The 21,859-nt window shown below is 38.2% G+C and overlaps 1 protein-coding gene across 1 annotated transcript in view; it reads left to right on the forward strand.

Moving 5' to 3' along the window:
* MATN2 (matrilin 2) overlaps window positions 1-21,859 on the forward strand; it is a 61,647-nt gene that overhangs the window by 34,377 nt on the left and 5,411 nt on the right. The window contains exons 6-22 of the mRNA XM_031591046.2: window positions 12-134; window positions 3,879-4,001; window positions 6,740-6,862; window positions 8,442-8,564; window positions 8,722-8,844; window positions 9,219-9,341; window positions 9,433-9,555; window positions 9,762-9,884; window positions 15,193-15,315; window positions 15,410-15,532; window positions 15,623-15,745; window positions 15,931-16,053; window positions 16,277-16,399; window positions 16,542-16,664; window positions 16,826-16,948; window positions 18,604-19,017; window positions 20,184-20,336. Coding sequence (XP_031446906.2) covers window positions 12-134; window positions 3,879-4,001; window positions 6,740-6,862; window positions 8,442-8,564; window positions 8,722-8,844; window positions 9,219-9,341; window positions 9,433-9,555; window positions 9,762-9,884; window positions 15,193-15,315; window positions 15,410-15,532; window positions 15,623-15,745; window positions 15,931-16,053; window positions 16,277-16,399; window positions 16,542-16,664; window positions 16,826-16,948; window positions 18,604-19,017; window positions 20,184-20,336 — 2,412 coding nt within the window. The remainder of the gene's footprint in view (window positions 1-11; window positions 135-3,878; window positions 4,002-6,739; window positions 6,863-8,441; window positions 8,565-8,721; window positions 8,845-9,218; window positions 9,342-9,432; window positions 9,556-9,761; window positions 9,885-15,192; window positions 15,316-15,409; window positions 15,533-15,622; window positions 15,746-15,930; window positions 16,054-16,276; window positions 16,400-16,541; window positions 16,665-16,825; window positions 16,949-18,603; window positions 19,018-20,183; window positions 20,337-21,859) is intronic.

The raw sequence follows: 21,859 nt of genomic DNA on the forward strand, positions 1-21,859 counted from the left end.
TTCTCACTCCGGACCAGACTACTGTGCTCTTCAGGACCATGGCTGTGAACAGGAATGTGTTAATACAGATGATTCCTATTTTTGTCGATGCCAAGAAGGGTTTAGACTTAATCCAGATAAGAGAACATGCAAAAGTGAGTAATCTTTTGGACATAACGAAGTTCATCTGCTTTCATTTCTTAAACCTTATGTGAATGCTCTCCTTTCTGAAAGGGTGAAAGTTTTCTCTATAATAAAGGTTGAAACAAATCTTTCTTTGAGCCATTCATATTGGAAAGACACCCAGTTTGCTGTTTTGTAGAATAGGTTGTGTATTAAACATTTTTGAAGAGATTGAGTAAAACCTGAGGAGTAATAAAGGAACCAATATCAGCTCAAGACCAAGAAGTTTATTACTCTTTTTAAAACTTTGTTATGTTTTGTCTTGACATAAACAGTTTTCTTTAGTTTTTGGTGTTATTTTTAATTTCATCTTGCTTTCCTGAGTTGTTTTAGCCAAGAACAGATTTACTTCATTAGCTGTGAGTAAGTAATAGATTGTAATGTAATTATGAAAAGCAACTTAAAATCAAATATGAAACTCCATACAGTTTCCTTCAAACTGTATAAACAGCCTCAGTAATGTTGGGATATAAACCAATTATACATATTATTTACTTCACAAATACTTTTTGTGTTACAGCTCTTTCTGAGCAGGGATTCAGAGTCCCTGCTCAGTCCCCAGGTTTTCAGTTTAATGGTGTCAATAAAGAACTAGCTTGATCTGGTGACTCAGTCTTAGGGGGCTGAGGAAGGGGGGGGTATTTTACTGCTGATATTCTATGAATAGGAAGCTTGCTTATAGCAATACAGTTATATCTCTTGACTCTTATAATGTGTATGTATTTTTGAAACTGTTTTGTTTCAGTCTTAGAGATGCTTTCTAAGAAGCATCTCTAAGAAGCATTCTAAGGAGAGAGTGGTGACGCACTGGAACAGGTTGCCCAAGGAGGTTGAGGATGCCCCATCCCTGGCCAGGCTGGATGTGGCTCAGGGCAGCCTGGTCTGGTGGTTGGTAACCCTACACACAGCAGGTTTTAAACAGCAGGGTCTTTTCAAGACACTCTGTGATACTGGGATTCTATGATTGTCGATACAGTGCTGTTTGTACAGCAATCCATGCTATTCTTGCTTTTAATATTTATATGGCGTTTCAATACATCCAGACTTTTACAGAATTGATGTGCCTTGGTGAACATAGGAGCAAAAGCACTGTATCATCTCAAATACTTATTGCCTAGGATTTAATTGAGAATTAAAGACAAACTGGGGTACTTTACTTTTCCTTAACTTTAGGGTTTTTTGAATTTGGCTGTCAATCTTTTGCCCTCTTCATAAGATCAGGAAAAAAAAACATTATGTATTACCAGGCATTCCTCCTCCACCAGAGGGCATCGATTCTAATGACTGCTGGAGCAGGAGCGTAAAGTCTTGCCTAGCCAAGTATTCACAGACAGCTCTTAGATCCTCAAGTCACTATCAGATGTACACAGCTTTAAAAGTTGTGCAGATCATAGAATCTGGTACCATTTAAGGAAAGTAAGTCTTTCCGAGCTGTTGTATTTCAGAAACCTTCCTGGCTGGTTTGAATTCTTAACTGATTTTCTCTCTTTGTGTAAATATCTGTGAGTTAGGTCAGCATGATTGTGAACATGAATGTGTTAATTCAGGAGAGTCATTTATGTGCAGATGTCATCTTGGGTATGTCCCACGATGTGATTGCAATACATGTAGAAGTGAGCATCTCATGAACTGCAGCAGCTGGTTATTGCAGTGGGGTGAGGTGTGAATAGAATGAGAAAATGCCCCTGAGTCTTTTCTGAGATCTTTCTGAGTTATGCAAACCGGTGTTTCTGTAAAGTCAGCCACAAGCGAGCTCTAGTGAAGTAATGCTGTAGTAAGATCCCAGATTTAACATGGAGCTAAGGTGTCATCTTCTCCAGTCCTAATAAACAGGAAAAGTTGTTCAGCCATGGTGTCTAACACAAAGGGAGAGCTTACTCTAAATGTCTGTGTCATTGCTACATGCTGCTTAAACTGCAACACACATAAAACTAACATATGTTAGAGAGAAACTTCTTTCTTACATATGTTTACACTTTCATCAGTCTGTTTGGTAAAATGTCCTCTATTAATAAGAATGTTACTAAGGGACCAGCACTGCGCCAGAGAACTCCAACACCACTGCCCACTTGCTGTCACCTACTTTTCAGAAAATATTTTTTTTTTCAGAGAGCTATTTTGCATATCAGCTAAAATATCAGTAGCATTTTTGCCGAATGTACTATTGACATATATTGCCAAATGAATGCTGTCAATTAAGTTAAAAACAGTTTATAGGCCAGGGAGTAATATTTTTAAATGAACTGTTTGTGATAAGGCTATATTTAAAGAAACTTGGATGTCTTGCAAGAGCTCAAAACATCTTAAGAATTAGCAATCACAAGTTTTTTTTAAGCAATCACAAGTTGAATATCTAAAAATAAATATATCACAAGACATTAGTTGTCTTTTTTTTTTTAATATAGACCTTTCCCCTCTCCCTTCCCCTTACCATCCTCCTTACAGTTGTTGAAAAAAGAAAAAAAATGTAATGCAACATACGTGATGAACAAATGTACATTTATACTATTTTCTAAAATCTGCAAATAGGCAGCTTTCTTGAAAGCATGTGTCAAAAGATTCTGCATAAGAAACCAAAGTATTTAAATGTTAAAATTCACATTAGTGTAGGTGTTTGTATTGTAAAAGATGGTGCCAGACGGCTCTTTTTTTTTGGACATTTTTTATGTGATCCAAGAAGTTACACAAGCCTCTTCATGATGATGTAAGTCCTTGGAATAAGGAGAATGTTCCAGCTGGAACTTGCTTAAACTAGTAAGAACTTACACCCCAGCTTCACTTGTTTAAGCCAATGTTATCTCTATTTATGTATAATGGGAAATCTGGACTGACTCCTTGGAGTCCTGCAACATCATTGCCTAGCTAAATAAACAAATAAATGTCTATATTTAAAACTAAGTTAATTGACATTAAGTGTAGGTTTGTTGCTTTTTTGTTGTTGTTTTTTATGTAGACAGCTACAGACGTGCCTGGTCACATCTGTGAATGATTTGGAAATAGAAACATATGAGATTGTTCATGCCTGAAGGAACTCTGCTACATTTAACCAAGTTAAGCTAAAGTGATTTGAGCCTATACAACTAGAAATAGTCATTAACAAGTCAGGAATAAAATGTTATGAGAAAGTTCGGTATAAAGTTTTTGTTTTTTTTTCCTAAAATGTGCTTTTTCTCTACTTACAGAGTCAGCAGATTACGTGGTACATTTGCAAGTGCACGTATCTCAGCCTACAGCTCTGCTGTCTGTTCTGTGAACTGGTTTCATATAAGATTCAAAAAATATTCGATTTTATCTCAGAATCAGAATAAAAATAGGAAAAACAAATAAATGGTATATGTTAATACACTCCCTTTCTTTCTCTCTCAGACAATTTTATGGTGAATAAAGAGAGTCTTGCCTTTTAAAGAAGGAAAGTGTGATCCTGTGGGTAATACCAGGCAGGGCCTTGAGCCTCTCTACTTTGTGTTAGTTTGGCAAGGGAAATCTGTGCGTTATCAAGTTTGTTGTTTGCTTTGTGGAGATGCTGTATTCGTTTCACTTAGGTGTTGTTAATTAACTCCGTTTGCTCTCATAGATGGGGATACTGCATAAATAAAAAAATATATACTGATCTTTTTCCCTTGCTCTGTAAGGGCATTGTGCATGAGCTACAGTTTTGTAGTGTATGTATCTAAAAAAAAAAATGTGCTTTCTTCAATTATTAACACAAATAATAGGAGTGGACCACTGTGCAGAAAGCAATCATGGTTGTGAGCAACTGTGCCTAAATACTGATGACTCCTACGTCTGTCAGTGCTCTGAAGGATTTGTCATCAATGAGGACCTACGAACCTGCACACGTAAGTCATCTGAGAACATGCTAGATCTCAGCCCACATGGGAAAGATTACTGTTTTCACACAGGGAAGAGGACACACCTGCAGGGTGAGGGAAGGGATGCCATCTAGAGGGACATGGACAGGCTCCAGAGGTTGGCCTGTGCAAACCTTCTGAAGCTCAGTGAGGTCAAGCACAAGGTCCTGATCCTGCATCAGGACAATCCCAAACATGAATATAGGCTGGACCATGACTGGATAGAGAGAAGCTCTGAGGAGAAGGAGCTAGAGGTACAGGTGGATGAAAAGCTCAATGTGAGATTTTCTCTGCTTCACTCCTGCAGGATCCTATTGCAGTACTGCACTCAGCTCTAGGGCCACCAGCATGAGAGAGACGTAGACCAGAGCAGGTTCAGAGGGGGGTCATGAGAATGATCCCCTGGCCGGAGCACCTCTTCTATTAAGACAGACTGAGTTTGGGGATGTTCAGAAGAGGAAGTTCTGGGGAAAGCATTTACAGTGCCTTCCTGTACTTAAAGGGGGCCTACAGAACGCTGGAGAGGGAGTCTCATGGAGTGTAGTGACAGAACAAGGGGTAATGATTTTAAACTGAAAGAGAATAGGTTTAGATTGAATGTAAGGAAGAAATTCTTTACTGTGAGGGTGGTGAGGTGCTGGAACAGGTTGCCCAAAAAAGCTTTGGATGCCCCATTCCTCGATGTGTTCAGGGCCTAGTTGGAAGGTGGATTTAGAGCTAGATGGTATTTTGATCCCTTCCAACCAAAAATTCTGTGATTTCTATTTTTCAATTAATTACCACAGACTACATTTCAGAAATACCTTAATAATGTTTTGAAAACAAGGGCAGAGAGAAAAAGGACTAAGGAAAGGACACTTGTCAATATGGCTGTAAATCCTAGTGTTTTCAGAAAAGTTTTGGGAGATCTGTTCATCCCAGGTGCTGAGGACAGTTTTTCAGTCATGTGGCAGATGTATCAGAATGACAAGTCATCTTTATGGCAGCATCCCCCAGGCAAAATGCATTATCTGGTCTGAGGCAGAAGAAGTGTGAGTCCTATACAGCTTTACAGCTTGCATGTGAGCCCTTAATAAGTGAATGAAAGTTGTCCTGCTCTCCACCCTTTATAAATCAAACGATCATTGAGAATCATTGTGGTTTCAAAGATTACCTCCATCACTGGAAAAAATAATACATAGAGATGGCCAAAAAAAGAGGAATGTGAATGTATTTTGCCTGTTCGTTTTTCCTGGACCAATTCTCTTTCATGAGAAAGTTTTGGCCACCTTTTCTATAGATTGTGGAGGTATGATATTTTTTCAAGCTTGTTGAGCTTTGGAGCAGCTGCAGAGCTTGTTCCTTCACTTGCACTAGGGCAACACAGTTTTAACAGAAATCAGGTTGACAAAATAATGATTTCACGAAGAGTGAAGCAAATCAGCAAATGCAATTTGCCTTTGTCTTTAGCCTCGTCTTTGGCTTTGTACTACATTTTTTATTCCCACCCAATCTCTTGGCAGATTTTGCTTTTGTCACTGGACACTCTAAAAAGGGGCAGATAGTAATGTACATATTGTAATGTATATATAAGGGGATTGGGATCTACTAGAAATAATTCAAATACTATCTAAAAGAAATCTAAAAGAACTGCTGAAAAATCATAAATAGACTAACTGTATTTTTAAGAACTTGTGAATGGGAAATCTGTTTTTCCTTTGTAGTAAAAATAGGCGTGGGTTGTTTTTTTTTTTTTTTTTTTTTTTGTGGGTTTTTTTTTCCATACAGTCATTTTCCTCCAGACTGTAATTGCAGACCCATCAGCAGCATTAAAGCCATGCTGTGGCTTCTAGAATCCCTCCATGCAATACAGTGGAGACCTTTTGAATGGTTCCTCTTGCCCATGCATCCCTCTCCTCATATTTATTTAGATATAGGATGTCTTATTGCTGAGCTCCAGATGAGTTGCTGAAACCTCATTTTTTTTTAGGCTATCATGAAAGGTTTTTTCGGCATTTTGTGGTACCCTGAATGAGCAGCTGAGTGGAAGGGATTAGCATTTAGCATTTACCACTCCTAAAAGGAAAATATCTGGGAATCACAACATTGGTGTCATACATAGTTGCACAGGTATCTTAAGACAGCTGGGAGAACACCTGAGTGGTAAACAGATCTCATCTCTGACAACGAAAGAAGAAGAAAAGTGTGACATTGTGTTTGTAGCCTATAAAAAGTAGTCACTGTGGGAGTATTGTGTCTTGGTACTACAAATAAGAAACCCTTAGGAAATTTGAGAAGAAAAAATGGACCATATTTGATAACTCTTGTTGTTTGCAATTCTTGGCAAAAGCTTGATTAGCCTAAGCCAAATATCTCTGAGGTCCCAGAGGGATTTTCTGCCTGCCATGTTTACATCAGATCATTTAGAGACATCTTTGAAGAAGGTTCACAAGGTACCTATTCTGTCATTGCCGCTGTCTTTTATAAAAACATTGTTAAAGTGTCAGGTTTTTGTAATTCAGTCTGTGAGCACTGAAACCCAGATTCTGTTGAGCTATGCTACACATTCTCAACTCCACTTACTGTAATTAATGCAAAGTATACCACAGGGCCCTCTTAAATTTAATCCAAGGTATATATATGCATATTATCAGATAAAGGACGGAATTGTTGCTTATATGCCATGCAAATACCAGAAATGATGGTTTAATTGTTAATTATTTCAATAACTTCAATTGCTCCTGCAGGAGTTGACTATTGTGCTTTGAGTGATCATGGCTGTGAACATTTGTGTATAAATGGTGACAAATCTTACACTTGTCAGTGTTTTGAAGGATACAGGCTTCGGAATGATGGGAAAACATGTAAACGTAAGTTATTCAGCAAGTCAATATTAGATTTTTATTGCATGTAAAGAAAATAAGTCTGTGAGGAAGATTTGATTGCTTAAGTGTTGTTTTCCAGTGACATTTTCCATGCTCTAGGATTCCAGAAGCTCACAATTTTCTCTTTGGTATCACGTTTGCCAGCAGTATGTTGATATCTTGGATGCTTGAGGGTATCTGAAGTGGCACTGAGTGCATACTTCTAGGCACCTGAGTCACTCCCTAAACATCTGGAATGTATAAAATTAACTGTGTCTGGTGTGGATCCAAAATAATTGTATTCCAACTGACATTCTTATATCAGACAACTATAGATTTCTTCTCAAATCAAGACAAAAATATGTAACATTTCTAAAGACTTATATAGCAAAAAGGAGCCTTCAGTACTAATGGAATATTTATTCCTTTGCCCAGTGTGAGATAAGGTTGATTGCAAAATAGATATCATAACTGTATTATACATTTGGCTACATTTTGTAGTTACGATGAATGACAGATGTATAAAAAATTTCCCTGGTATTGGAGTGCACGCTAAGTTATCAGAGAAGAACTGTGGACAAGTCTTTGGAAAACACAGGCATAAAGTATTCTATAATGCCAATCATATCCAAGATTTCCATCAGCATCTTCTGTTAAATAACATTTAAAAGAATAAAAAAAAAAAATAAGTAATCCAGACGCTGAGGTGACAAAGAAAAGTTCTGTATTATCAGTTTTGTACTGCATTTAGCTTTGTATTACACATATCACATCATATATCACATCAGCACCCTACTTTGTTAGTCCATGTGAACAGAGATAAGTTTTGCTTGTCTCAAAAAGATGTTACAGTTTGATATTGCAAAAGCAAGTGAAATTTTGTGTCCGTGCAGCAGCCCTTGTGCAAAAACAATGTGGGGAAGAAAGTGAAAGTTTAGTTTATCCAATATTAATAAGTGGATGTATTTTTTTTTTTTTATTTTGAAATATAAATTGTAACTAAATTACATGTCAGAAAAGTTCACGTAACATTTGCTCAACCAGTTACAGCTGACAGTTTTCCAGAAGTCTACAGCAGGATCATACAATTTGTTCCTCATTACATTTAAGCACAACATATGCTGAGCTTTTGTAATTTTGGTGTACAGAAAAATTACAAATACCATCTGAACTCCAAGGAAAGAAAGCTTAACTGTTTCAGGGTTGGACAAGTTTATTACTGACGATAAAATTATGGTGATGGAAAGATCTGTTTTTCAACAGGAAGTTTACCTGAAATGTGGATGTGGAATTTAAATGCTTTTGGAAATCCCTGCAGAACATTAACCTGCATGATGGGGATACATTAAGTTATACAAACTCTGAAACCAAAGCAGTGCACTTTTCCTTAATAATAAGGTTGTAAAAATTGTAGAACAAAGATTTGGCTCTTTGTTACAATAAAAACTTACCGTAAGTGCTGCAAATGATTTGCTGAATTGAGTCCAGAATACCAACAAGGACAAGAATATTCAGTAACTGGAAGCTGTAAGACAAAACATCTTGCCCTTAACTAACAGTTCTTTATCTGTTAATTTATTCTCAGGTAAAAATGTCTGCAAATCAGTCAACCATGGCTGTGAGCATGTTTGTGTTAGTACTGACAATTCTTACATCTGCAAGTGCCGTGAAGGTTTCATATTGAGAGATGATGGGAAAACATGCAGAAGTGAGTAACCCATATATATTTAGAACATTTTTGCACGTGCATTAGGCAAGGAAGGAAAGGAATTTATCACTTCTTCATTTCTCACTAGAAAACATCCTTTTGATCCTTTTTAACATATTATCATTTCAAACTGTATCTATATCTGACTAATTCCCAGGACAGGACATCTGCAAATCAATCAGCCATGGTTGTGAGCATATTTGTGTTAACAAGGATGACTCTTATGCTTGTGAGTGTCATGAAGGTTTCCTATTGAGAGAAGATGGGAAAACATGCAGAAGTAAGTATTCTGGATAGACTTTTATCTATAGTATGTAGATTTGTGGAATTCTTTTAACTATAACACTTAACACTGTAACACTTCCGTAACTTACTCATAAATTATGGAATTAATATTGTTATACCTGCTAGAAGCTTGTAAGAGACTCAGTGAACAGTAATAGTATACTTTAGTAGTCAAACTGGTATGACTAAAGACAAACAAAAAACAACACCTACAATTCTTCAGGTACCAAGAACTAGAAGTGTTTTCTGCCTAAATTTTTGTCCATTTCTTTGAATTATGTCAGTGAACCTAATAAAAACTATTACTTCTCCTTGCATAATATATACATTGAAGATGTGCTTTAACCAAAAACCATCAACTGTTCTCAGATAAAGACATTTGCAGTTCAGTTGACCATGGCTGTGAACATGTTTGTGTTAATACTGATGAGTCGTATGTCTGCCGGTGTTATGAGGGATTTGCATTAAGACAAGATGGAAAAACGTGTAGAAGTAAGTATACTTATCTTTAGCAGAAGATTTCCTTTATAATCTGGGCATTTGTAGACATGGTTTAAATACTGGCACTCTTATTTTTTTCCAGATAAAGACGTTTGCAATTCTGTTGACCACGGCTGTGAGCATGTTTGTGTGAACACTGATAATTCATACATTTGCCAGTGTTATGAGGGTTTTGTATTGAGGGAAGATGAGAAAACATGTAGAAGTAAGTTATTGATGTTACTGTAATTTTCTCACTCTGGAGTCACTGAGGAAGCATGTTGTGTTAGGAATAGGTCTTCCTATTTGTGATTTTATGTGACAAAAAGGAGGATGGATTCTTTAATAGGAACGTAATAGTTTTAGTCTCGACAGTTTTTGAAATGTTCTCAATTATTAAACTGTAGTAAATAAAATCTAAATTATTCCTAGGTAAGGACATCTGCAAATCAGTCAATCATGGCTGTGAACATCTTTGTGTTAATACTGATGACTCATATACTTGCCAATGCCATGACGGATTTGTACTGAGGCAAGATGGGAAAACATGCCGACGTAAGTTGCTTGTCAATAAAAGAGGAAATATAATTTCCCTTCTATTAGGAAATTATTCACTGATTCATGCTGGTCAGAGTGGAATATTGTCCTCTGTAGGTCACAAGATTATTATAAGTTATTGTTTGAATTAAAAATGTATTTCAGAAAATCAATCAATTTTAAGGTCAGAATGTTCATTTTAAAATGTGAACTTCATTTTTAGACTGCCACGATTTAATCTTGAGCATAGGATTTTGCCTCATTTGACTGTGATGAGTTGGAGTTCTGTGTCTACTCACGTAGAACATAATTTAACTGATTAGCTTAGCCTCTTCACATGGCTTTAGTAAACAATAAGAAGATGAAATTCCTTCAGGCTCTTTATGTGTTATCCAGTTTTTTCATAAATCTCTTCTTACTCTCCTAAAGCTTCTATTTATCAGCATTGTTGCAGTGATGCCACAACCTGGGAACATAGTACAGAGTCCTCTAATACAGCATACAGCAGGGTCCAGCATTCTGTTACGACATTCTGTAACAACTGTTACCCACCTAATTCTTATTTGAATCTACCCTTCTTTTATGATCAAAGATAGTGCTAGTCCATGAGATTCTCCTAAAGCTCATGTTCAGCTAGTTATATACCATGAACATAAGCCTGTTTTTAGCCTTCATTCTTTGTTTCTAAATCATGTAATTTTTCTTCTAGCTATTTTAAAATACTTACAGTTTGTTTTTACTCAGCTTCCAAAAAGATTTGTGTTTCCTTATATCAGCAGAGCTATATTTTTATTTATCATTCTCTCAACAATAAAGTAACCTATAAACTTCATTAGTGATTATTTTATATATTTTTTAGTATTGTTCATTAAAATTTTAAGCAGTAGAGAGCAAGGCACATTCTTAGAAAGAGGCCACTTGATATTCCCCATTTACAGTTTATCCTGAAGACCTCTCTAGCCAATGTTAATCTATTTATGTTCATTCTGTAGTCTCTTTTCTTAATCAAAATGAATATCCAGACTGATGCCCTACTGAATTCCCTGAGCATTATGAACCAGCTTCATAATCGATTAAAAAGATTCTTATTTGCTTATCCAGGACCTATTTTTTCATAATGTAAACTTGAATATTTTTCTTTCTTTGATTTTCCCTAAATCAAAGTCCACATTTATCTATTTGGTTGTTTGAATGCAGATTAATGTCAAGCTGACAGGCTTGCAGTGAACTCATTATACTTTTCAAACACTGTGTGTGTAGGCTCTGGGGATGGAAACTCCTCAGTGTTTTGGGACTTCCATGGAGTTCCAGGAGGTAACAAAAAATGATACTAAGCATCCAAAGTGTTATTCAGCCAGATCTTTTTACAGCTCTTGGCTGCAACAGATCTGGAGTTACTGCTGTTTCTTCAGTAGATACTGTGTGACCTACTTCTCAACTGATGAAACTCTTCATTCTAACAGTATCATCTGTAGCTTTATTTCCAAAAATTCACATCTGAGTATACTTAATATTTTTACTTTTCTGCATAAAGATGGACAATTTTACTATTTCTACCTAGTAATTAACAATATATTGTTAGAATGGTTTTTGTTTCAAACACCCCTTAAATAACATACTGTCCTTTATTTTGTTGGCTATGCAGCTTGGCCTGTGTCTTTTCATTTCAGTGTTTCAAAATCCACATATTTTCAATTTCAGTAAATAATGTGAATTTTCCTTTCATTATTCAAATCTTACAGCCTATTATTTCAATTTCTGTTCCTTTTTAAACTATTCTGGTATTCTTTTTAGATGATGTCTGTAGGTTTTTTTCTGGAGGAATCTGGTAAAGCAAGATTTAAAGCAAGTACCATCATCATTCACTTTTGTTTTAATTATTTCACTTCCAGTTCACAAAGTACTTTGGTTCACAATTGCTTTTAGCTATATAAAACCTATCCTTTTCAAGTTGCTCATTTATATTTCATTCCATTTGAAAATAACGGATGTTGCACACAGCTGTGCACAAGCTGATGCTAACTAATGCTAATTTTTACCTCCATAATCGTTTCTTCTTTACCTGCTGGCATGGGATCTAGTTGAGATTGTTATGCCTTGAATGTAATGCTTGTTGAGTTAGAAGATTGTCCACTGTAGCATTTTTTGAAATTCTTTGTATTGGCAGCCTGAGCCCTTCAAGTAATGTACCTCAGGCTGAAGTTCTTGTGAAAAAATATTTTTTTTCAACACATTAAGCCTAATTGGTTATTGTACTAATTGCTAAGAATCAAGAGAATCCAGTTGATCTGATATTTCTGGATTTCAGCAAGGCTTTCAGTAAGCTTTATCATGTTATCATGTTCTAGACAAAATGTCTGGCTAGACAAAAACATAATGCAAATGGTAAACAATTGACAGGCAGGTTGGGATCAAAAGGTTATGGGAGTAATGGAGTTACATCAGGCTGGTGGCCAGTCACTACTGGGGTTTCACAGGGCTCCAATCTACGGCCAGTTTTTTCCAGTGTTTCTGAAAATTATCTGGGTGCAGCACTTGTATGCATACTAAGTAAGTTTGCATATGATACTAAATTAGGAAGAGCTGTTAACTTCCTTGAGGGCAGAGAGACCTTAAAGAGAGGTGTTGACAAGTTAGGAGGCTGGGCAATCACCAACCAGTTACCAGCGCTAACTGTAACAAGAGAAAGCACTGAATTCTGCACCTGGGATGGAGCAGCCCTGCATATATATATGTACAGAATGGGGAACAGGAGGCTGGAGAGCAGCCCCACAGAAAGGGATCTGGGGGTTCCGACCCCGGGAACTACAGGCCAGTGAGTCTCACCTCTGTGCCTGGGAAGATCATGGAACAGATCATCCTGTATGACATGCTTGACCACATGAGGAAAGGGCGTGTGATCCGTGACAGCCAGCACGGCTTCACCAGAGGAAGGTCATGCTTGACCAATCTGGTGGCCTTCTATGATGGAGTGACGACATCAGTGGGCAAGGGAAAGGCGACCGATGTCATTTACCTGGACTTGAGCAAGGCCTCTGACACAGTCCTCCACCACATCCTTATCTCCAAACTGGAGGGATGTGGATTTGATGGGTGGACCACTCGATGGATAAGAAACTGGTTGAAAGGCCGCAGACAGAGGGTGGTCATCAATGGCTCCATGTCCAGGTGGAGGCCGGTAACGAGTGGCGTCCCCCAGGGGTCTGTCTTGGGACCGGTGCTCTTTAACATCTTTATCAATGACATCGATGACAGAATCGAGTGCACCCTCAGCAAGTTTGCTGATGACCCCAAGCTGAGTGGTGTGGTTGACATGGTTGAAGGAAGGGATGCCATTCAGAGGGACCTCGAGAGGCTAGAAAGGTGGGCCTGGGTGAACCTGATGAGGTTCAACACGGCAAAGTGCAGAGTTTTGCACTTGGGCCGGAGGAATCCCAGGCATCCACACAGACTGGAAGGAGCGGTCCTTGAGAGCAGCCCTGTGGAGAAGGACCTGGGGGTCTTGATAGATGAAAAACTTAACATGAGCCAGCAGTGTGCCCTTGAGGCTCGGAAGGCAAAGAGGGGTGGCCATCAGGGACAGGGAGGTGATTGTTCCCCTCTACTCTGCTCTTGTGAGGCCCCATCTGGAATACTGTGTCTAAGTGTGGAGCCCCCAGTACAAAAAAGACAGAGAGCTGTTGGAGAGGGTCCAGAGGAGGGCCACGAAGATGATCAGGGGACTGGAGCACCTCCCCTACAAAGACAGGCTGAGGGAGCTGGGCTTGTTCAGCCTGGAGAAGAGAAGGCTGCAGGTGACCTCATTGCAGCATTTCAGTACCTAAAGGGAGCCTACAAACAGAAAGGGAATCAACTTTTTGAAAGAGTAGATAACAGCAGGACAAGGGGAAATGATTTTAAGGGAGCAAAGATTTAGGTTGGATGTCAGCGGAAAGTTCTTTACAGAGAGAGTGGTGAGGTACTGGAACAGGATGCCCCGTCCCTGGAGGTGTTCAAGGCCAGATTGGATGGGGCCCTGGGCAGCCTGGTCTAGTATTAAATGAGGAGGTTGGTGGCCCTGCATGTGGCAGGGGGGTTGGAGATTCATGATCCTTGAGGTCCCTTCCAACCCTGGCAATTCTGTGATTCTGTTCTGGGTGACAGCAAGTTGAACACGAGCCAGCAGTGTGCCCTGGCAGCCAGAAGGGCAACCGTACCCTGGGGTGCACCTGGTCCAGCACTGCCAGCGGGTGAGGGGAGGCTTGTTCCACTACGAGGTCCCTTGGTTTGTGCAGCCCAGAGCAGAGGAGTGAGGGGAGGCCTGATGGCGGCTGCAGCTCCTCACAGGAGCGGAGGGGCAGCGCTGAGCTCTGCTCTGTGTGACAGCGACAGGGCCCGAGGGAACGGCATGGAGCTGCGTCAGGGGAGGGGCGGCTGGGGGTCAGGGACAGGGGCTGCACCACAGGGCGGTGGGCATGGAACGGGCTGCACAGGGCAGTGGGCACGGCCCGAGTGCCGGAGTTCAGGGAGCGTTTGGACAGATCTCAGACACGGGGTTGGAATTTGGAGTGGTTCTGTGTGGAGCTGGGAGCTGGACTTGATGACTCCTGTGGGTCATTTCCAACTTGGGATACGATTCTGTAATTCTAACAAACCTGAAAACTGAATGCTGTTAGTGGCATCCACTGTTGTACTTCCCGTGTAAAGATTGTATTATCAACTGAGAATATTTTCTTTTTTTGTTGCAGTGAGAAAGGAACAGGGAATGCTGATAGATGGAATGACTTCCTTTTCTACTTTCTCTGTTCTTCTTGAAGAGATTATGGCCAGTTGGCTTTAACATTGCACTCATAGAAATCCCCTCATCAGTTTTCCCCAATACTGGTGGATTTTCTTTATCCCCTTAAATCAGTAGTTCCTACACTCCTGGGTTTTGCTTGTGCAGATTTTTAGCATTGATGTAAGAATCCTAAAGGAGCACTTTGCTTCATGTCTTGTGTTTTCTTGTTCAGTTTTGTTTTCACTAGCATGAATTTTTCCTAAGTAACTATACTAAATATTCCTTCTTTTACTCTTCCTGCTGCCAATGTAAGGTCCTCTTTCTTAATCTAGTCATATTGGTCCTAAAATGATTCAGCATCACTGGGAGACCATCCAAACCATGTAGTTCTTTCTGCTCAGACAGTAAAGAACTCGTGTCTCATATGAGGTAAGCTGTCAATCCTTTAACTAGCTTTCAGTGTGCATGCTTCCATATTTCTTTGCTGATGGGATTACCCCTGCAGTCTTTATGAAAAATTAAAAAAAGTTTAACTAGCAAATCACATTAAATTTTATCTATTTCCAGACAAGGATATTTGCAAATCAGTCAACCATGGCTGTGAACATGCCTGTGTTAATGCTGGTGATAAATTTGTTTGTAAGTGTCGGGAGGGATTCCTTCTAAGAGAAGATGGAAAAACATGCAGAAGTAAGTAGTCTGGTATTTATCAGCATACTTTTTATCTGCAATTCAAGATCGTGTAGAAATGTATTAACTAGCAAGAGCTGTCATCTGTTCTTAGATAAAGATCTTTGCAAGTCAGTCAGCCATGGCTGTGAACATGTTTGTGTTAATACTGATGATTCATATATTTGCAAATGCCATGATGGATTTCTACTGAGAGAAGATGGGAAAACCTGCAAAAGTAGGTAGCATAAGAACTTAATTTGATGAACAACACACATAATCAAGGCCTCTGCTGATATATGTTAACTGCCAACTCTTTTGATGGCAGACAAGGATATTTGCAGTTCAGTCAACCATGGCTGTGAACAAGTTTGTGTGAATTCAGAAGAATCCTACATGTGCAAGTGTCATGAAAATTTCATACTGAAGGAAGATGGAAAGACATGTAAATGTGAGTAGCCTGAGCTATAAGAATATATTTTTTTTTTATTAAGTGTTATGTCTTCTAAGTGTTGTGGCTGTGAGAGTTTGTGCATGAATATGTTTATTTGTGATTCCTAACTACTTGATCTGCTAAATAAAAGATATTATCTCTCCCTGAAGAACCTCACCTAGCAAACTGTCCACTCTCCTCAGATAAAGATGTTTGTAAGTCAGTTAACCATGGCTGTGAACATATTTGTGTTAACACTGATGATTCCTATATCTGCAAGTGTCATGATGACTTCATACTGAGGGAAGATGGGAAAACTTGTAGAAGTAAGTTGCTTAGTCTTCATTATGTAGTTTCTGATCTATTAATGAAACGTATTATTTATATGGTGTGTTCTTTGTGTCTTTAACAGTCAGCTTCACAGAATAAAATGAAGTCAGTTTCTTGGAAATGAGCTCCTTCATGGAAGATTATTGTTATAGTTTTTTATATTTTGTGAAAGCTATTTATGTAGCTAACTGTGCTAAATATAATTTTCATTACTCCCAGGTAAAAATATCTGCAAAACAGTCAACCACGGTTGTGAACACATCTGTGTTCCAGCTGGTGATTCATACACTTGTCAGTGCCACAAGGGATTTATACTGAGGAGAGACAGGAAAACATGCAGGAGTGAGTACCTAAAACTTTTATGGGGAATATGTCCTTTCAGTCATAAAAAGTGATTACAGACTTAATTTTTCTCAAAACTGACTCATGCCAGCTTTGCATTTAAGGATAGATCTAATAAGGAAATTCTCTTAATGATTCTCAGATAAAGACCTGTGTAAGTCCATTGACCATGGCTGTGAACATCTGTGCATTAATAATAACAATTCATACAGCTGTCAGTGCCATGAGGGATTTGTCCTGCGACAAGATGGAAAAACATGTCAAAGTAAGTAACAATATTGTCTGTCCGCCATTCTTCAGCATTGCTATAGGAAGAAAAGATAAAATGTTCTATTTTGACCTGTGTTATTTAAATGTTGTGTTTGGAGTCTCTGAATTTATAAATATTTTACATAGAATACATATAAATATTTCAATTTTTCATAGGCAAAGATGTCTGCAAATCAGTTGCCCACGGTTGTGACCATATTTGTGTTAATAATGATGATTCATACATCTGCAAATGTCAGGAGGGGTACGTACTAAAAGAGGATCAGAAAACCTGCAGAAGTAAGTACATTATATTTGGAAATAAATTGTTTCTTTGAGCGTTTAAGTTAGTTGACCTCACTTCAAAAGCCTCAGTTCAAAACTGATATTTGAAAGCCTGAAGCATATATGAATGTGATAGAAAATGTACTGAGCAATTTATCTTGATGCTCTTGTAAGCAAAAAACTAACGAATTGGAACAGTTGTTTTCATATAGCATCAAGTACAATAATAATCTTTCCCAAATGTCAAGGAAAAAAAAATATACATACATTATTATCAAGGAGATGTGCGCTTTATTCTTACGTTTTAATATGACATGCTTAGAACATTATATGCATTTATTGCATCACCCTTTTAGTTCCTGGAGGAGAAACTCAGTAAAAACATATATTCTGCAAAAATGTATGCCTTTCTTGAGGAGCATATTACTACTAAAACATTTTTGCAACTGAACTCAACTGCAGTTAACCCAGCTCACCATGAGCTGTTGCTTTATCTTGACATATGGAGTGATACTGAAGTGGTTCTGATAGTCATTGTATTACCATCACTTTAGTACCTGACGCAGTTTCTTCAGCAGCAAGGAATTCTTGGACAGTAGTTCTAAAAAGGATATTGCCTAAGAAGAGAAGTCCAAACATCAATGAAAATTCCTTATTCCTACACTGACTCAGTAATAGATGTCTTCAGTATGTTCTGCAGTCAAATCAGAATGCTTACAAACCACTTTGAATTTTGCATTTGCACTTAACCAAGTATGAGAACTGCAAACTTGTCAGTCTCTCCTAGATTGTCTCCCAGCTTCAGTGGATAAAACAGAAAAAGCTAATTTCAGCAGTGAATAGTTACAATCAAGGAATATAAACCATTTTTATGCAACATTAGCAGCTAGAAACCCTTCTAGCATTTACTGCTTCACTTTTAATTTTTCAGTTGTTTTTCTGCCACTAGAGATTTAAGTTTGTGCTATAAAAACATGAGTGTTGTCCATACTCTGTCTCCAGACCTGAACCTAAAATGTAGGGCATTCTGTGTAACCCTTCTCCCTCAGCCTTCCCTGAGCTCTTTGGCTCCTGCCTCATTCTTTCCTGCAGCAATAAATATGACTTCTAGATTATCACCTTTTATATATATGTGGCTTCAGCAACTCTTTTTTTTTTTTTTTAATATCATCTTTACATTTTTGCTACTTCTGCAGTGAAAACACAGCTTCAGCAATTCTCTTTATTTCAGGTTTTCTGCATCTTCAAGTACAGTTAACATACTGTCCTATGTTAGCATCCTATCCCTGGAAGAAAATGATGGAAACTTTGTTTCTATATCCTAAAGATCTTCTTCAGTTACGCAGTTTTCTCCACTTCAGCCATTCTTAAGGTTTTCTTAAAAATCTGATTTACTGCAAACTCATAAAAAAAGAGCAGTATTTTTTGGAGTTGTAGCATTCTACAAAGTGACACGTATTGATAGTCACTGTGATTAGATTATTGTTAAAAGCTTTTGATCATTGGCACACTCCTAGCTTTTGATAAAGACTGTCCACAAACAGTTCCAGACACAGCAAGGTTGGCTGAGCCAGGAACAAGGTACTCAAGGTTATCTCTGTGTTCATGCAGTCCTATTTACAGCTTTGTGCAGTTTTTTCATTATCTGAACACTTCTGCTTATTTCACAGGATGCACTGAAGGCCCAGTTGATTTGGTGTTTGTGATTGATGGATCAAAAAGTCTCGGAGAGGATAATTTTGAAATTGTAAAACAATTCGTCTCAGGAATATTAGATACACTTGAGATTTCACCCAAAGCTGCTCGAGTTGGTTTGCTTCAATATTCTTCTGAAGTCCGCACAGAGTTTACATTAAGACAGTTCAGCACAACCAAAGACATGAAGAAAGCTGTATCACAAATGAAATATATGGGGCGAGGTTCCATGACAGGACTGGCTCTGAAGCAAATGTTTGAGAGAAGCTTCACAGAAACAGAAGGAGCCAGACCACTGTCAGCAAACATCCCTCGAATCTCCATTGTGTTTACGGATGGACGAGCCCAAGATGAAGTCTCTGACTGGGCTGCTAGAGCAAAGAGAAGTGGTGAGTGGTGATGTCTCTCATTCTTTCAGAAGAATAAATATGGTGCTAAATAAGATGTGGTAATAGTACAGATGTCTTACAGTATCTGCTAATCAAGACAGAGCTTGCCACAGCAGTCTGACTAGTTGAGTGACCACTGTAGCAGAACACCAGATCTTTGGTTTCACAGAGACATTGCTACAGAGTTCTGTCATTCCTACTGTGGGACTAATGGTGAGTGCCTCGCTACTGGGGTTCTGTGCCATCCACAGGTAGTGTGTTGACTCAGGTGGAACGCCATGCATTTCTCTGAGGGTAGGTACTTGATACAGAGAACACTGGGAAATTCATCAAAAATTCTAACAGTAAGAAGACCTTAATTAAAAAAAAAACACACAACCCTGTCTCTTCAAAATACAGAAATCTACCGGGAAGTTTACACTGTTTAATAATTTAATAATTGATTATGTTATATCTTTATTTATTTATATTATGTATTTTTAACTAAGTCTAAGCGCTGATGCTGTTCTGGAAGGAAGAAGGGTTCTCATTTCATATGCATATAACTTCAGTGCTGTCTTCCAGCATGACAGATCTTGCCATAAAGTAACTCAAAGGTGCTGGCTTATAAGACAAAATGTGTCTGGGACAGAAATCAAAAACTTTACATCTATTCAGGAGAGATTACTGAAAATTTTCAAAGCTTTTCAAGAAAATGAAGGATCCCTTCTTTCTTTGCAAAGCACTTTCTGTGTTCTGAGAAATTGCATTAAGAACAGAGGCTGATGGCCTGCAACATAGACTTTAGAAGATGCCACAGTTTTGGTGCCCAGGGTACACTGCTAGTTACTGACCTCCAACTAGACTTTGTGCAGCTGATTTTCTTGGATGTTTTGCAGAGCTCTTTCTGGGTTCATTTACTATTAGTGGCCAAGCAACTCTCATCTCTCTAACTTAAAAACTATCTGTCTGTTAAATTACAGTAAAGCGGTGAGTTTCTAAACATCTTCTAAATAACAGAAGCATTAATGTGCCTCTTCATGCACGATTTTGAAGATATATGGCACATACACATTTCTCACGCTCTCCTGCTCTCTTCCTGAAATGACTAATACTCATATTTTCCTTTCATGGAGGAACAAGGGCTTAGAACTGCTGATGTAATAATTATATACAATTTCTTCTAGGTATAATTATCTATGCCATTGGAATAGGAAAAGCAATTGAAGAAGAACTGCTGGAAATTGCTTCTGAGCCATCATATAAACATCTCTTTTATGCTGAGGATTTCACAGCAATGGAGGACATAAGCGAAGAGCTGAAAGTTCAGATCTGTGAAGGTAACAGTGTTCTGCTTTAATTGATAGAAGAGGAATGCATGCTTACAGATTTCTTTTGCAGGCTAAAGGAGTGAGTACTTTTATTCACAGTGACCTCTGTCATAGCGTAATCATTACTGTAACACATTGCAAGGTGCCAGTCACTCATGGTGATTTTTCTGCCTTTTAATATGTAAGGAATATGTACATCCCATCTATCACTAGGTAAAGGTGCAGGATTTCTTTTCCTTTATTTTCTTAACACTTTTGTAAAATGTACACTCCTGTGCTTAGAAGAATTAATTGCTTCCTCCCCTTTCCTTTTGCTACGCTTAAGTCAGCAGAGCACTGAACCCCACCCTGCCAGAGCAGTGTGATCTAGTTCATTAGGAATGTGGGAAAATAATAATGGGTTCATAAAGTTTTAATGAGAATAAAAAATTGCTCTTAAGTTCAATAGCAAAAAAAAAAAAAAAAAAAAAAACAACCCTACCCAAAAACATGGAACAAATTATCAAGATATGTAGTATATATTTATAGAACATTAAAAATAGTTCATTGAATATCCATTCAGAGCTACAGAGAGCGGATTACAGTTGTACATAAGTTCCAAGGTTTGCTCCACAAATATAGGTTTGTTGCAGAAAGCACCCTTCCTCATTTTGGCACAACCAGTCTCTCTCTAAAAATTCCCACCTGATGTTTTGCAAAGGAATGGGGGAATGTGAGCTGAGATTAAATCTGTACAGCCAGAGAGGACTGTGTATCTCTTCTACTCACATGCTCCCAGCACTGGATATTATTAGAACATTCAGATTTGTTCTCAAAACAAAACACAGTAACTTCACAGTGAATAATATTGAGCACAGCACTACTACACGATGGTTTAATTTTCACTACTTTTATTTGGTTGTTTTTTCTTGGAATTAAATGCAAAGATGTTTTACTTTACTCCTTAGTGTTATTGTGTACAATTGGCTGGCAAGCAGCAGCGCATTTCTTCCTCATTCAGATACCAAGAATCTTAAAAAAAAAAAAAAAAAAGAATGTGAGAATATTTCCTAGTTTGCATATTCTTTGGGCTTCTCTTAAGAATCTTCTAGCTCAATCTTTCTGAAGTTCAAAATCCTATGGTAAGATGAAACCAAGTCTGTTTGTTAACTTTCTTACTAGGCAGATAATCTATTGATGACAGCATGTCATCTTAAAAGCCTGGGGGGACGCCAAAGACAAAATTATCTGGCAACTGGTAAAATAATTCTCACTCATTAGCAAACCCAGAGCTCAGTGACGGAAATGCATCCCTCAGGTACCCACAACATATTTAGCAGCTGTAACTTTTTAAAATTTTTAATACATTACTTGCAACATGAAAAATAAGTAAATCCTGCCCCTTTGTGGCAGTTTTTAAACTGCATCTGTAGTAGCAGAGCAGAGCTGATGCCTCAGAGCTTCTGCCTGCCTCCTCCTGGCTCACCTCTAGGCAATGCCTCACACCAGTGGATAACTCTGGACTTACCCAGCTGGTTGTTTTCCTGGACACT

This window comes from Phasianus colchicus, chromosome 3 (genome assembly GCF_987193195.1).
Source record: "Phasianus colchicus chromosome 3, bPhaCol1.hap1.1, whole genome shotgun sequence".
Classification (NCBI taxonomy): domain Eukaryota; kingdom Metazoa; phylum Chordata; class Aves; order Galliformes; family Phasianidae; genus Phasianus; species Phasianus colchicus.